This window comes from Penicillium macrosclerotiorum (assembly GCF_028827735.1).
Source record: "Penicillium macrosclerotiorum strain IBT 26536 chromosome Unknown utg000007l_segment0_segment0, whole genome shotgun sequence".
Lineage (NCBI taxonomy): Eukaryota > Fungi > Ascomycota > Eurotiomycetes > Eurotiales > Aspergillaceae > Penicillium > Penicillium macrosclerotiorum.
This window is the reverse complement of record NW_026643086.1, coordinates 2,098,568-2,114,927: the sequence shown is the minus strand read 5'-3', so window position 1 is coordinate 2,114,927 and position 16,360 is coordinate 2,098,568. Positions and strand designations below refer to the sequence as shown.

Genomic DNA, 16,360 nt, shown 5'->3' with positions numbered 1-16,360 from the left:
GCTTTCAGGGCTGGTTCGAAGAGCCGATGGCGCGAGAATGTGAATGGCTGAAATCCGGTCGCCACACGCGGGCGGGACCGCGTAAGTTAGATCTGCTGTCAGACCTAGTCTCGTAGGACAAAGTACATTCCAAGATGTTTCTCCTCCCAAAGCACCAAATCCTCCCTCTCGCGGGGAAGAAGAGAGATCGTGTCCGGGCTGCCAGGAACAGGGACGTGCGCGTTAGCAGATCACGCGAGGCGAAGAAAAGCGACGATCCTGCGGGAACGCATGCCCGCATGTTCTCTATCGCAACCGGCGCGGGGGGTTTTTGGGATGCCTCGCTATACCTTCCGCTTTTCACGACCTAAAAAAAAAAAGCTCCATTTCGTTAACCGCCCACCTGTCCAGCGCTCCGCAGGAGAGTGGACAATACATAAGCTAATAAATAATAAATAGATTAGAGAGAGCTGGATAGATGGGTCCTCTCAATAAATACATGCATGCAATTTGTGTGTGTCCTATCTTGTATTCCATTTTAACCTATTGCAAGCTATGGCTGGAGATCGGTCTATATATGATTTCTTCACAGCTGATAAAGAGCTTCAATTAAAATAGGACTCGGCTTTCCGCCCTGGTCGGGATCGACAATGGGTCTCCAACCGATTCTGCTCCCTGTTCCAACCACGGAAACTCGGCCTTGCCCAGGCCCGCCGCCATGCCGATCGGGAATTCGGGACCTCTGACCTTGACAAAATCTGGGTTGCATATGCTAATGAGAACAGGGGGAGGTCATGCGCCGACTCCAATGTCTTAGTTCGGTCTAGCTCGTTATTTCTGTGGTTCGCGGATGCGATAGGCCCTTCGGAGGTGCTGGGATGGAAGATATAAAAATATATAGAGCGAGAGATACAGTAGCCGCCCTTACATACACATCTGAGCCACCTCGAGGAAGTCGGTGCTCTGCTTCTACTTTTTTCTTGCTTCGTGGTGCAACACTCCGATTTTTCAACCCAAAAAACAAATCAAGACATAGGGAAAATAACCAAAGCTTCGGCCCTAGTGCGTTCTGCGTATATTCTACAGGAAATCACGGGGAAAAAATGCAAACATCGAGAGAAAGGACGCAGGAAACTATCTCTCTTCCTCTTCTCTTTCTCTCCGCCCGCTCAGAGTGGTTTTCAAATGGGGAAGGAGATGGGTGAGTTTCCAGTCCACTTTAAGGGGAGACTAGAAACACATTTACTCAGACTCCTCCAGGCCGAGCTCGGCCTTGCGGCGGGCCTCGGCCTCCTCCTTCTCCTTCTTCTGCAGGAAGATCAGAGCGTTGATCTTGTCCTTGATGGTGTGCTCGGAGGTGATGGTCTGGGCGATCTGCTCGCGGCCAATCAGGGTAGCGACGATGCTGGCACCGACAATGAAAGTCAGGACGAAGCGGTACATGCCGTACCAGTGAGGGGCACGTCCGGTGGCGGCAGCGCGGGCGTCATTGTAGTACAGGAAGGTGAAGGCCAGGAACTGGCTGATCAGAGCGTACTCGGTGGGGAGCATCAGAGTAGGCCAGGCGACAGCCGGGGCAATGACACCGGCAGCGTAGCGGCGGTAGCCGAACTTGCCGCCGTAGCCGGCCCACTCAAGACCCCAGTGGACAGCACCGAGGAAGGAGAGGATCTGAGTAGTGCCAAAGATGGATTAGCGGGGCTGACATTGGGGAACAGGGGACAAGAAAGCTTAATATCAACGTGAAATGGAGAGGTGTAGAAGAAGCAAGAATGCACATACCACGGCACCATATCCAACCTGAATGGGCTCCAGCATGTGCAGCATCAGCTCAGCGCTCTGGCCGGAGAAGATCAGACCGTCACCGGCAACAGCAGCACGGTTGATCTCGTAGGAGAGGTAGACAGTCTCGAGGGAGGTAGCCAGGTAGGGGATGACACCGGCCATACCGAGGTAGAGAGCCTCCTTGGGGACCTGCTCCAAGCTGAAGGTGTCCTTGATGACTTTCTATATGGTGATATCTTGGTAAGTCCTTACAATTTACAGTTTCGAGGGAAAATGCTTGGGTGGAAAACTTACAGCCTCAGACTTCATACCAGCCATCATGTCGACCTCCTCGCCGTCCTATCAAAACGCGTACAATTAGCAATTGAATGCCCCCTATACCGAGACGAATAACGTGACATCTTACCTTGGACGAGCTGGAGGCAAAGCGAACCAGGGCGGTGGTAACGGGCTTGTGAGCGGCGATCGCGAAGCTCGGAGAAACGGTTGGGCGGACCGCAGCGCGGGCAGACGAGGTCAGCTGGGCCTTGAAGATGGGGTTGCCCAGAACGGAGCGAGCCACGGAGGCATTGGAGCTCGAGACGGCCCGGAGGACGGAGCGGGCAGCGGTGGTGCGGTACAACATGGCGACGGTTGTTGATGAGGGACGGATATAGCTTTTCGTGTGCAGTCGGGTTAGCAGTTGCGCCGGAACGAAAAGCCTCGGGTATGGCGAAACCGGAGAGGCAACCCACCCAATTGGTCTGTAAAACAGCCGGAGAGGAGATTGGAGAGTGGAGATGAGGGTATCAACCCGGAGAGGGACTCAAGATCGAAGTCAGGGAGGCCGTGAGTTTCCGGGAGGGAGCAAATAAGAATATCCAGAAAAGAGGTGACCGAGTGGTGAGGTGTGGTTATCCGGCGGGCCGCAGCCACCCTTCCGGCAATAGTATTGCCTCAGGCCAGAACAGCTAAGATAAAAACCCGGGGATCCCGTGATTTGGCACGTGATGCAGCTCGGGGGCGCAGCCCTAGAGCGGCTAGCTGCTTTGGGGGCCCAATGCCAGCACGGGACCGACGTCACTCTGCGTGGGAGTAAACAAGGCGTACACTCCAGTACAGTACGGGTACGGACTACAAGCGGAGATTCGGCATTATGACCATGAGCGTCAAAAATATCCAGTATGTACTAGATAGGAGTGACTGACTCAAGAGTTTCGACAGTACATAGTAGTTGTTAGAGTGTGAACTTGTTTATTAGGATAATTGAACAATGGTGTACATATGGGGTACTTAGCCGGTATGCTGTGAACAATTGGGGGCACGGCCATTCCCTGGCGGTACCCCATTGGTACCGCATACTTGGCCTGGGCTTGCCCGCGCCATTGCGTAACAGATAGCGGACATCGGCGACCGTCTCCTTCTTGATCCACGCAATCAGGGCCATTGCTTGGCTTGAATACCCAACCTCAAACCTCACCCGGTTGCGATCACTGTCGCTCCCCTGCCGTCCTCGAAGCAAGCCTTGTATTCGCTCTCCACGTCCTATCACATAAGCCCCCACCAAACACCCTGGCTCCCGCTCACCTCGGAGCTGGTGGTTTCGCCTCGGCATCGCGTGCAGCATTCGCCCATCTTGCCCGGGCTTGGATGGCTTGGATGAGACCCCTGATTTAAGGGCCCCTGCAGTTGTATGGAAGACTGTTTTAACCCCTCTTGGAGTCGGTCGTCTCCGAAGCTCATCCACTAACTTTCACGTTTCATTCGGAGCTAGGCCAATCACCCCATTTGAAGACCAAATCGAACCATCCCTACGCGCTTTCGCGGCATCATTCAGAGAGGCCATAGTGCCCATCCACCGGGCCCGGTCTACGGCCGCCGACCATAGCCATGTTGGAAGGTCTGGTTGCCAACCTACTCAATCGCTTCTTGGGTATCTACGTCAAGAACTTCGACGCAAAGCAACTGAATATTGGCATCTGGTCCGGTGATGTCAAGTTGCGAAATCTGGAGTTGCGCCGCGAGGCTCTCGACCAACTGCGCTTACCCTTGAACGTTGTCGAAGGTCACTTGGGCGAGCTCACATTATCAATTCCCTGGTCCAATCTAAGAGGCAAACCGGTCAAGGTCGATATTGAAGATGTCTTCCTTCTTGCCGCGCCGAAAGAGGATGCGGACTACGACCCAGCCGAGGAGGACAAACGAGCACATACGCTGAAAATGGATCGCATCGAGAGTGCAGAGCTTCTTCGCGAGCGTAATGCGGAAGGCATGAGCCAGGAGGAACAGCGCCGAAACCAAAGCTTCACCCAGAGCATGATCACGGCAGTTGTGGATAACCTGCAGATATCAATTAAAAACGTACACTTCCGCTACGAAGACTCGATCGCTTCGCCTGGCCATCCATTTGCAGTGGGATTGACTTTGAAAGAGCTTAGTGCCGTCAGCACTGACTCCGAATGGAATCCTACCTTCATTCAATCCACCTCAGACACCACACACAAACTAGCGGTTCTCGGAGCTCTCTCAGTATACTGGAATACGGACGCAACCCTATTGGGAACTGGACGTGGCTCTGATATCGGTGCAGAGGCCCAAGGAATCGACCATGATGACTTAATGGCAAAGCTACGCGATGCGATTGACAACGGCGATGGCAACCAATTTATGCTTCGCCCCGTTAGTGGTCGTGCAGGACTCGAAATGGACAAGTCGGGTAAATATGATCGCCCCGCCATGAAAGCTCGATTGCTCTTCGACGAGCTCGGCTTTGTCCTGGACGATAACCAATACCGTGATGCTTTAATGCTGGTCGACCTATTCCATTACTTCATCCGCCACCAGGAGTACAAGCGATTTCAACCCAAGTGCTCAGTGAAAGAAGATCCTCGGGCGTGGATGAAGTTTGCCGGTGACGCAGTTCTGAGCAAGATCCACGATCGCAATAGACGGTGGACTTGGGATTATATCAAAGAACGCCGAGATGACCGTATTTCATACATCAATCTCTTCAAGAAAAAAAGAGAGAGGAGGTTCTCACCCCGGAGGATATCCAAGAATTAAACCGGATTGAGTACAAGCTCAGCTATGAGGATATTCGTTTCTGGAGATCTCTTGCTCGAAACCAGCTTCGCAAAGAAAACGTCGGAGTCAAAAAGCCTGCTCAGCAACAAACATGGGGGGAATGGTTCTGGGGTAGTAAGAAGGAAGAATCAGAGGAAACCGCCATGACCGAAGAACAACGACAAGAGCTCTATAACGCGATCGACTGGGACGAGAAGAAGGCCCTTGCAGAGAGTGTTGATGTCCCTCGAGAATGGGTCAAGCTCCAAGTGAATTGGAGTCTACGGGCGGGTAGCTTCACTTTGAAGCAGGATCCTCATGGCGCAGCGAACGAGGTCATGAAACTTGTGTTTGACAACTTTCGAGCCAAAGCTCTTCAGCGCCCTGATTCATATCTTCTCGACTTGGACCTAGGTGGCTTGAAGATGTACGATGGTACCACTGTGGGTACGCTTTATCCTCAAATTGTCAAGGTAAAGGATTCTCTTCCGGAGCCTACGAAGGAGCCGGAATCCGCGAAAGATGATGACGAGCTTGCCTCCGAAGCGAGTGCGGATGACATCGAGGATGAAGATTCCCTCTTCCATTTGCAATTGGAGAAGAATCCGCTGGAAAGCGATGCGGATTCCGCCGTCAAGGTTAAATTGAAGAGTATCGAAGTCATATATAACCCCCGGTTCATTGTGGGAATTGTCAAATTCTTCGAGCCCCCCGAGCGGCACATGGAATCAATTGGGGCGCTGTTGGATACTGCAGGAGCTACTGTCGAGGGTCTCCGACAACAAACTCGAGCAGGCTTGGAGTTCGCTTTGCAGGAACACAAGAAGGTCGATGCGCAGTTCGACGTCCACGCCCCCCTGATTATTGTTCCAGAAAGCATCACACAAGATAGCTCTATCTGCTTGATTATCGATGCAGGTCACGCTAGTGTCAATAGTGAGCTGGTTGATCGACAGGCCATGCGTGACCTCCAGTCCAAGCAGAAAAGACAGTATGAAGAAGAAGACTATATGCAGCTTGAGCATTTGCTTTACGATAGATTCCTCATCAAGCTGGATTCTACCCAGGTCCTGATTGGGCCTGGAGTGGAAGCAACAAAAGCGCAATTGACATCTGGAGTTGAATCCAAGAACTTCCACATCATTGATCGTATCAATGTGGACTTCGTTTTGGAGATGTGTATTGTACCCAAAGTGACGCAACTCACTCGAACGCGTATATCAGGACATCTTCCGGAGCTACATGCATCAATGTCAGACACGAAGTATAAAGGGTTGATGAAGTTGATTGATATAGCAATCCCACACTTCGATGATGGCAAAGATTCTTCCGGGAATATGGCAGCATCGGCGGCAGCCAAAGAGACCGCAATTGCGACGCGAGCAAGGTCTGCGTCCTTTCAACCGCCTGCACTGCGTGACCTTCCCGTTGTCGATGAAGATGAAGATGCCGAATCTGAGATCGAACATGTGAAGAAGGGCGTGGACTTGAGTAGCAATATCCACCGCCGAGATTTCGAATTCAAGTTCAATGTTGGGCGCCTTCGTGGCTCACTCTTCCGTGCTGACGCTCACGACCCGCAAAAAGACCAATTATTAGTAGAGTTGGTTGCTGAAGGCTTCCAGCTTGACTATTACATGCGTCCTTATGATATGGTGGCAGAGGTTATCTTGAAATCTCTGAGTGTTGATGATTATATCGAAGCGAATCCATTACCGGAATTTAAGCGGATCATATCCTCAACAGGGTTCAACGCAGATGAAAATAACGATCTTTTCCACTTGAAGATGGTCAGAGTGAAGCCCGAATCACCCGAGTTTGACTCGACATACGAAGGTGTTGCGATGAACCTTGACATATCAGTCTCCACGATCAATCTTGTCGTTACTAGAAAGACGTTACTTACTCTCTTGGACTTCATTCTCCTCACATTTACCAATCCTCAAATGCCGGAAACCCAAAACGAGCCATCGGATAAGGCTATCGAAGAGGCAGTTATCGAAGACCAACAGCCCCAGCAAGTGGGTAAACTGCGCATCAAGTCCAACCTGAAGAGTATCGCTTTGATTCTCAACAATGATGGAGTACGATTGGCGACTCTCAGTCTCAATACTGCCGATGTTGGCATCTTCCTCGTTGGCCGTTCCATGACCATTCAATCCCGAATCGGTAGCTTGACATTAGTTGATGATGTCAATCTGGGTGCTTCAGAACAATCCGATGTCCGTCGTCTCCTGACGATTGAAGGGGATAACTTCGCGGACTTTAAATATGAGACCTTTGACCCCGAGAGCGATACATATCCTGGATACGACTCTGAAGTTTATCTGCGATCGGGTTCAATCAAGATTAACTTCTTAGAGGAACCATACCGGAAAATCATAAACTTCTTGGTTAAGTTTGGCAAGATGCAGGCGATATTCAACGCAGCCCGGCAAGCTGCTGCAAACCAAGCCAACCAACTACAAGAAAATCCCTCACGCATGCGTCTTGATGTCGTGGTCAAGACACCTATTGTGGTGTTCCCAAGGGTGATGACGGATGACAGGGCTCGAGACAATATAACAGCCTATCTGGGAGAGATTTACGCCAAGAACGAGTTCGTTCCTATGGATGAGGCCAAGGATAGCCCAGCTGTCAATGTGATCTCTACCGGTGTTCGTAACATCCGTTTAACATCCAAATTCCACTTTGATGAGGGTGTGGCTGAAGAGCTTGAGATGATCCAAAAAGTAAATCTCGACTTCAGTATCTGTTATTTGGAACACCAGGCCAACAACCCGCGCCCTGATATGGAAATTGAAGGATCCCTATCTCCAATCAATTTGAGAATCTCGCAAAGCCAGCTCAAGTTTTTACTAGCTCTTTCAAAATCTATTCCCGGCGCGTTTGCAACTGATGCCGAGCAACAAGAGATCGAAGCCTTGGAGTCTTTGCCTTCCTCATTAACGGAGCCGACAAGAGAAGCCACTTCGAAGGCTGTTCAAGCCCGAAAAGATCAAGACGTTGCAACAGCAGATGATAATGCCCACAAAGAAACATGGGTCCGGCTGGATATGATCTTCAAAGTTGATAGTGTTGGTTTGGAGCTGATCCTGGCCAACGATAATTGTCCAGTGGGCAGCTTGGAAGATTCTAGCTTATCCAAGTTTTCTCTTAATGATACCAGAGTCAAGCTTCGCATGCTGACGGATGGGTCTTTGGAATCTGAGCTCTTGATCCATTCATTCTCTATTCGTGACAGTCGTCGACAGGACTCGAACAAATTTAGGAACATCATGTCCTTGATCAATAACGATGTTCAGCAGCAGTTCATGGCCAGCGTCTCCATGTCCCCTGGGCCAGACAAACATCTGATTGCGATGTTGACCATTGATAGTCCCCGAATCATGTTCGCGTTAGACTATCTTTCTGCTTTACAGTCGTTCAGCAACTCTGCATTTGCGTCTGAGTCCCCCGTAGAAGTTGTTGATGAGGAGCCTGATTCTCCAGAAGAATCTGAACTTGATTCTGATGCAGGCGCATCCACCGACAAAAATACGACCGAGGTATCTGCTGTAGATACCCCAGCTGGGTCGACAACAGTTTCATTTCGTGTCAATTTGGTCGATGCCCAAGTCATCATGGTGGCAAACCCTGCAATTCCTCACTCCGAAGCCATTGTACTTGGCACTAAAGAGGTTTTGATATCCCATCAGAATGTCTCGACTTTGCAGATCCAAAAAGTCGGCATGTTCTTGTGCCGTATGGACAAGTTTGAAACCAGTCGTCTACGAATCTTGGATGACTTCACAATCGAGATGTCAGTTGACAGCCGATCCCAAGAGAAGGGTTCGGCCCTGACCTCGATCGAAGTTCACATTGAACCTCTGGTCCTGCGACTATCATTGCGTGATATCTTGATGGCAATTCAAATTGTCAATAAAGCATCTGAGATGAGAGCCCGAAACGCTCAGCAGATCGAGGGTGGAGAGCCACAGAAGATCAGTGACGGTAAAACGAGAGGCCGGTCTGCCAGCAAGGCATCGTCGACCTTAGCCCATAGGACTCGGCGGCGCGTTAGTCAAACAGTCGAGACTCTCGATAGAAGCGTTGTTCCCCAGAGCTCTGCTGTTCTCAAGCGCGAGGAGTTGTCTGCCAAGATTGACGGCGTTCGTGTCATTCTTATTGGCGACCTGCACGACCTGCCCTTGCTGGACTGGAGCGTTAAGAAGTTTAATCTCGATGTACGTGACTGGTCGTCCACATTGAATGTGGATACCAATTTCGAGACATTTATCAATGTCTATAACTTCTCCAAGTCCGCCTGGGAGCCATTGATCGAGCCGTGGCAGCTCGGCTTCCACATGGCCAAGGATGTGAACCCGGATATTCTCTCAATCGAGGCATATTCACACAAGACGATGGAGCTTACGTTAACGTCCGCTACCATTGCTCTTGCATCCAAATCCTTCCAATTTCTGAATACCGATGAAGACGTATTATCCAAGCCAAGAGGTGCCGATGCTCCCTACAGAATCCGAAATTATACCGGATTTGACCTCAGGGTGTGGGCCGATGTCAGTGCAGGAGAGGAAGGACCGGCTGCCAAGCTGAGTGATGGAGAAGAATATCCCTGGCGATTTGAAGACTCTACTGCAGTCCGTGAGACACTGACTCCTGAGGGTCATGGTGGTATCGTTGGCGTCAAGCTCGAAGGGAGTGGGTTTGATAGCATCAACAGGATTCCGGTCGTGCGTGAGGGCGAGCTTGTCTATAGCTTGAAACCGAAACGTGAAAATGTGCTTCATCGACTTCTGGTGGAGGTCAGCCTCGGTCAGGACAACGTCAAGTACATCACATTCCGATCGCCACTATTGGTGGAGAACAACACCCAAATTCCGGTGGAACTAGGCGTGTTCAGCCCCGAAGACGGTCATCTTTTGAAGATTGAGAAAATTCTGCCTGGCGATGCTCGACCGGCTCCAGTTGGATCGGCCTACGTTCATTCCGTTGTCATTCGTCCAGATCAAGGGTTTGGCTATGACTGGTCGAATGAACAGCTCTTCTGGAAAGACCTCATGCGGCGACCTACCCGAACTGTCAAGTGCGTCAGCGAAGGTGGACAGCAGTCCCCTCCATTTTATTTCCAGGTCAATGCTACCTATGACAGCAAGGACTCTCTTACAAGTGTGTACCCTTACATGCGGATCAGAATCTTTGCTCCAGTTGAGATTCAGAACCTCCTGCCTTATGATTTCAAGTATCGCATCTACGACAAGAATACCAAGAAGGACTGGACAAACTTCCTCAGAAAGGGTGGTGTGAGCCCTGTGCATGTTGTGGAGCTATCACATCTGCTGCTTCTTAGTATCGACCTTCAGGATACTGTGTTCCGTCAGAGTGAGTTCGCTATTATCAATGGAAATGCCCAGGATTACCGCAGGGAGCACACTCTGTCCCTGAAAGACGAAAGAGGACTCCAGTTGAAGCTGAAGCTCCATTACTTCAACATCCCGAACAGTGGTGGAGCTTTCAAGGTCTCGATTTTTAGCCCGTACCTGATCCTGAACAAGACTGGGTTACCAATGGATATTCAGAGCAAGGCGTTCCTTCAGTCTGCACGCAATGCCGCTGGTCAAGGCCTTAGAGTTGATCCGCGAGATGGTGGCCGTGCCTTGCCCTATATGTACTCCTACAATGCCGAAGATCAGAAGAACCGATCGATATTAAAGGTTGGGGACTCCGCATGGAGCAAACCACAAAGTTTCGAGGCTATCGGTAGTACCTTTGAGGTTATTTTCCCCGACAGACAAGGTCGATCCGAATTTCATTCTGGTGTTTCCGTTGCCGAAGGCGAGGGGAAGTACAAAATGACCAAAGTCATCACAATTGCGCCAAGATTCATTTTGAAAAGCAAGCTCAACGAAGATCTCCTAGTGCGCGAGCCGGGGTCATCCAACGTGCTTCAGATCAAGAGTGGGGAGCTGGTCCCACTTCATTTCCTTCGCCAAGTCGCAGAGAAACAGCTCTGTCTCTGTTTTCCCGGTGTGAACAATCAATGGTCCTCCCCTTTCAATATTGCTGATGTTGGAACTGTTCATGTGAAACTCGCCAAGGCGAACCAGCGGCAGAAGCTGATCAAGGTCGATGTCATCCTGGAGAACGCGACTATCTTTCTGCACTTCAGTTTCGAGTCTCGCAACTGGCCCTTTTCTATGCGCAACGAAAGTGATATGGAATTCATCTTCTTCCAAGCCAATCCTAATGTGGAAGATGATGAAGAGGACAGGTCAAGTGGCTGGCGCCCAATCCGTTATCGTTTGCCCCCACGGAGTATCATGCCTTATGCATGGGATTACCCAGCAACCAAGAACAAATCTCTTGTGCTGACGTGCCATGGCAAAGAACGGCACATTAAGCTGGCTGAGATCGGCAACTTGATCCCAATGCGGATCCCCCCTGCGCGACCTGGAGACTACCAAAAGATTATTGATATCAACATCGTTGCTGACGGGCCGACTCAAACCCTGGTTCTGACAAACTTCAAACCGTCAAAGAGTCTCTACAAGCAACAAAAGGGCCAGTCATCTCAGAGCAGCATGAGTGCCGGTTTTGAAGTCAAAGAGTTAAGCTCGGATGTCAACTTCAAGGCTCAACTTCGCTTGGGTGGCATCGGTATCTCTTTGATTAACCAGAATTTGAAGGAGCTTCTCTATCTCACATTCCGTGAGATTGAGATCAAGTACCGCGAATCGAGACTCTACCAGACTCTGAATACCTCAATCAAATGGATCCAAATCGACAACCAGCTCTATGGTGGCATCTTCCCTATGCTTCTCTACCCTAGTGTGGTTCCCAAGACCGGAAAGGAGATGGAAGCACATCCGATTTTCCACGCGATGGTAACCCGCGTCAAGGATGATTCATATGGTGTGCTCTACATCAAATATGCTACCTTGCTCCTACAGCAGATGACTCTCGAACTTGATGAAGACTTCATTTTTGCCATGCTGGACTTCGCCAAGATTCCAGGCGCATCATGGTCAGAGCCTCAAGAGGGCAAGCTATGTGATGAGGACTTCAATATTCCTGAACCGCTGCAGAATGACAACGGACAGGATGTATACTTTGAGCTGCTTCACTTGCAACCTATGCAACTGGATATTTCTTTCATGCGCACTGAGAGGATAAACGTCGAGGACACCATGCAGCCCTCGAATCCTCTGATGTTCGTCGTCAATGTCATGACCATGTCAATGGGTAATGTTAACGATGCACCAATCCGACTCAATGCCTTAATGCTGGAAAACGCTCGTGTCTCCTTTGGCAGACTTGTCAGCAACGTTAGAGCCCACTATACCCAAGAATTCTTGCGCCAAGTCCATATCATTCTTGGTTCCGCGGATATCATTGGAAACCCTGTTGGTCTCTTCAATAATATCAGCTCGGGCGTAGCCGATATTTTCTACGAGCCTTACCAGGGTCTCGTCATGACAGATCGACCACAGGAACTGGGCTACGGAATTGCGAAGGGTGCTACGAGCTTCGTCAAGAAATCTGTCTTTGGTTTCTCCGACAGTATGGCCAAGTTTACTGGAAGCATGTCCAAGGGCCTTGCTTTTGCGACTCTTGACAAGGAGTTCCAGGATCAGCGCCGCATGTCCAAATCTCGCAATCGGCCCAAGCATGCCCTATATGGCATTACCGCTGGAGGCAATGCGTTTGCAACGAGCCTGGCCAGTGGTATCGGCGGCCTCGCGCGCCATCCTCTACAGGGCGCCGAGAAGGAGGGCATGGCAGGCTTTTTCAAAGGCGTCGGCAAGGGTGTCATTGGCTTGGCCACCAAGCCTGCAATTGGTGCCTTTGATCTTGCGTCCAACCTCGCAGAGGGAGTCCGCAATACCACCACTGTTTTCGATGCCGAAGGTCTGGATCGTGTGCGCCTGACCCGTTTCATCGGCACCGACGGCATTGTCCGCCCATACTCGCAGCGCGAGGCCCTTGGCCAGTTCTGGCTCAAAACCACCGACGATGGAAAGTACTTCAACGAAGACTACATCGCGCACTTGGAACTCCCTGGGCGAGACATGCTGGTCATGTTGACTTACGCACGTATCATGCTCGTGCGCACGAAGAAGCTCACTAGCGAGTGGGATATCCGTCTGACAGACATTCAAACTATCTCCAAGGAACGCACAGGTATGAGCATCACCCTCAAGGGAGGTGCAAATGGACCTTTCATCCCTGTCCAAGACGAAAGTTCTCGAAACTGGTTATATAAACAAATTGCTGTTGGTAAGTGTGAAATTGTTTCTCCAAGGGGTTTCCAATATTCATATTGCTGACACGGTTTTCCCAGCGGTCAATGCCTTCAACGAGAAATATAATGCCCGAGGATAGACCGGCTGGACCTTTGTAATGATGTCATGAAAATGGACTGCATTTCTGAATGGGGACAAGCAGCAAAATGATGGATAAACTTGCTCTCGTTCATACTTTCCTGTTTGTTTCTCTTTCTTTCGCCCTTGGATTCGATCAGTCTGATTTGTCTCCTGTTCGGATTCAAGTACATATATGTTTGCTGCACATTGCTTCCCGATTTAGCCTTAGCCTGTTCTTAAAAACCCCTTACTCAACCGCGGCTATCAATAACGAAGTATTGTCAACTTCGAGTGTGTGTTGGTAATTCAGCTAGGATCCTGGTCTAGAATCAGACCTAGTGCCATTTTTTGTTCTTTATTATAATTCCTTCGAATATTTTCCTAAGCTTTTCTAGGACCTGGCCCGGTAGAAGTGACCTCCAGAGGTAACGAGACCAATATTTAGCAGATGCAAACACTCAATGTCCTTACTTGGATTAGAATTTTCTATATTATTGCGACATGGGCCCTTTACCTAATATTAAGCTTCAATTTCATCACGAGAAGTCAGAATTAACCTTTAATTGCAGTCGGCTCCAGGACGCGAAATATGTGCAGCGTCTCTGGACAAGTAATCATTAAGCTAGCCGACATTCCCTGAACGTTAATCAAAAACTCCCACCCCCCAGATATCACCAAGTAAATCTCATGGAACTGCCTTATCATGTCCTATCCCTTTATCCGTATTCTTGATGGTATGGAGGAACATCGATGGGTAGCAAAGTCGACCAAAGCGAGTTTCCGAAGACTGTCGTAAAACAAGATCAGCACCAACCACTGGCCAGAATCTGAAGTTGTCTAATTCAATTTGTCCAAAAAAAAACACTTACCCTCTTCCCCCCCTCGTTCTCTGCCGTCCTGAACCCCAACCATCGCCTGTACAAGTCCTCTGCGGTATGAGTTGTAAACATGTAGGAAAGCCGGTACATAATATGGTCGTACAGATGGTCCCAGTTCCAGATGCTGTCCGGCCCTCCATTGATATTCTCGGGCGTGCCGGGGTTATAAATCCGTGCCAACTCTTGGGACGTCCACATGCCATCCGCGTAGATTGGGTGCGGGACATGCACGGCTTTCAAGCCGTGATACAAAGCCCATGAGGCGCCGGTCATCTCAGAAGCCAGGCCCAGCCCGCGGGTTGCTTGGGCGTGATGAATCAAGTCCAACAAGCGACGGGAATACCGGCCCATCGTGATGACTGCGCTACGGCGGGGGGTGTCGAGGCCGTATTTGAAGTTCCAAATCTTGTCTGGGAATGTCCACTGCGTGTCCTTCGGATTGAAGATTGGGAGGAAGGTGATGAGATCTGCTTCTTCCCCGACACCCCAGGTGAACGAGTCGCCTTCGGCGAGCGCGACTGGGGCATCAGGCCCCATGGGCCGAATCCCTGTGCCATAGACGGGACCCCATACTGTGTTGTCGGATCGGTCTGCAAGGCTTTCGTTTACCATGTCTTTGAATTCTTCCCATATTCCGTGTGCGCCCGGGGTGTAGAAGTAAGCGTTTCGCTCCCAGAGATATTTTCGAGGCTGCTCCCTCGCGAATGAGATGGCTCTGTCAAGGAAATGATAGATATTGCCCGTATGCCGACCATCCATTTCAAATTGCCAGTAGTAATCGAAGTTCGGATACAACTGAGAGAACACTTGCAGTGGCTGGTGGTGCTGCAGCATTGGACTATGGGGTGGTCAGTACTCGAAGACATACAGCGATGTTCACGCTTATCTCACCTGTGCTCCGAGATTCTAGGATACCATGCCTCTAACAGCTTATTGTTGAAGAACAGCGAGATGTTTCGAAACTCTGGAGGAATCGACGTCCGTAGCTCACTCACTGTCTTCCTATCCGAGAAGATCGGAAGCTCATCATCTTTGACATGAATCAGAAGAAAGACCTCATATTCCGCCCCCGAGTGTAGAGAAAGCCCCATAATCAAAGCCCGAAGGTACTCCCTATGGTTTGTCGTCCACAACATACTATGCCATGCCCTAATGAGTACCGCAGATCGCGGATGATATCGCCTTTCCCCAGAGGTGGTGCCCGGCTCGTACGTCTTTCGTGGCGGCTCCCGAAGCTCAAATGAGAGTGGGCGGTGCTGGGACTGATTCATTGCACTGTTTGGTTTGTAACGATCACTGTTTCTCTCCAGACAGAGAGTCTGCAGGTGGTTCCAGTCGACCTCGGACCAAGGCACTATCGGCGGCCGGGTAAATCCAGGGACGTCTTCTTCGCTATCATCGTCATAGCCGTACGCCCCAAATCGTGAGTATCGATCCGTACAAACGTCGCCATCTAGACCCATTGCCTCGTGGGACCCAAAGCGAGACTCAGGGAATCCGATCTGTTTCCCTTTGTACACAAGAACCATGTCTTCGAAGCGAGCACGATCTAGATTGCGGCCCCTGGGTCCTAGACATGGCTGAAAATGACCATAATACTGCTTGCTCCATTTTCTGCTGTTGTATGCCGGGTAAGGGTCATAAATGAAAGGTTTGGGATGAGGTAAATCGGGCCCCGGGTGCTGGGAGCTTGTGAGAGTAAAAGTCCCGCCAAGATAGAACCGCACGTCTCTAAGTGGAACAGCATATGTTAGACAGCGGCGACACCGGAGAATGAGACAAAGTAATGATAATCGAGGTCACTTACCTTTGATCATTCACATGGCCCATCTCATCCAATCCAGTCACATCCTGGGGGGTTGGACTGTCGAGTACATGGTAAATGCCTGTGGTCTCCCGATATTGACCAGGTCGAAGAACCGCGGGTCGGTAGTAAGGGCGCCACTGACGCACCAAGGAGATTTCAGGGCATCTGGAGAGGTAAGAAAAGACCTCGAGGGTAACAAGGATAAAAAGAACGCATCCAAGCCACCGCAGCCCAGCCGAACGACGTGACCTAAGCGACGGTCTGGTCCTGAATAGAACCGGGCCTTTGCCTCGCATCGTCAAACCGAAGACCATGACGACTAGCAATAGACAACGGAGTCCACGATTTGAAGAGCCAGTGCATGTTCCGGTGGTGCGATATGAGAGAACACAAGACTAAGGGAAACGAACGACAAAGAGAAAGGGAAAGAGAAAAAGAGAGAGAAAGGGAAAGGGGAAGGGAAAGAGAGACACGAGACTAGACAAGGAACGACTGAAATGAGACAA

At 50.3% G+C, this 16,360-nt stretch overlaps 3 protein-coding genes across 3 annotated transcripts; 1 reads left to right on the top strand and 2 right to left on the bottom strand.

The window, feature by feature from the left end:
- Positions 1–1,221: 1,221 nt before the first annotated feature.
- On the bottom strand, positions 1,222–2,389 carry N7462_007586 (DUF3429 domain-containing protein; the record flags this gene model as incomplete). Its single annotated transcript, XM_057079304.1, has 4 exons — positions 1,222–1,650; positions 1,762–1,986; positions 2,059–2,103; positions 2,171–2,389. The coding sequence occupies 4 exons, from the start codon at positions 2,387–2,389 to the stop codon at positions 1,222–1,224; spliced, it is 918 nt and encodes a 305-aa protein (XP_056931974.1).
- Positions 2,390–3,633: 1,244 nt separating this feature from the next.
- On the top strand, positions 3,634–13,188 carry N7462_007585 (membrane morphogenesis protein VPS13; the record flags this gene model as incomplete). Its single annotated transcript, XM_057079303.1, has 3 exons — positions 3,634–4,775; positions 4,829–13,083; positions 13,148–13,188. The coding sequence occupies 3 exons, from the start codon at positions 3,634–3,636 to the stop codon at positions 13,186–13,188; spliced, it is 9,438 nt and encodes a 3,145-aa protein (XP_056931973.1).
- Positions 13,189–13,854: 666 nt separating this feature from the next.
- N7462_007584 (DUF3405 domain-containing protein) lies at positions 13,855–16,168 on the bottom strand (the record flags this gene model as incomplete). The annotated part of the gene is made up of 4 exons (XM_057079302.1): positions 13,855–13,956; positions 14,039–14,885; positions 14,939–15,778; positions 15,855–16,168. The coding sequence occupies 4 exons, from the start codon at positions 16,166–16,168 to the stop codon at positions 13,855–13,857; spliced, it is 2,103 nt and encodes a 700-aa protein (XP_056931972.1).
- Between the last annotated feature and the right edge of the window lie 192 nt (positions 16,169–16,360).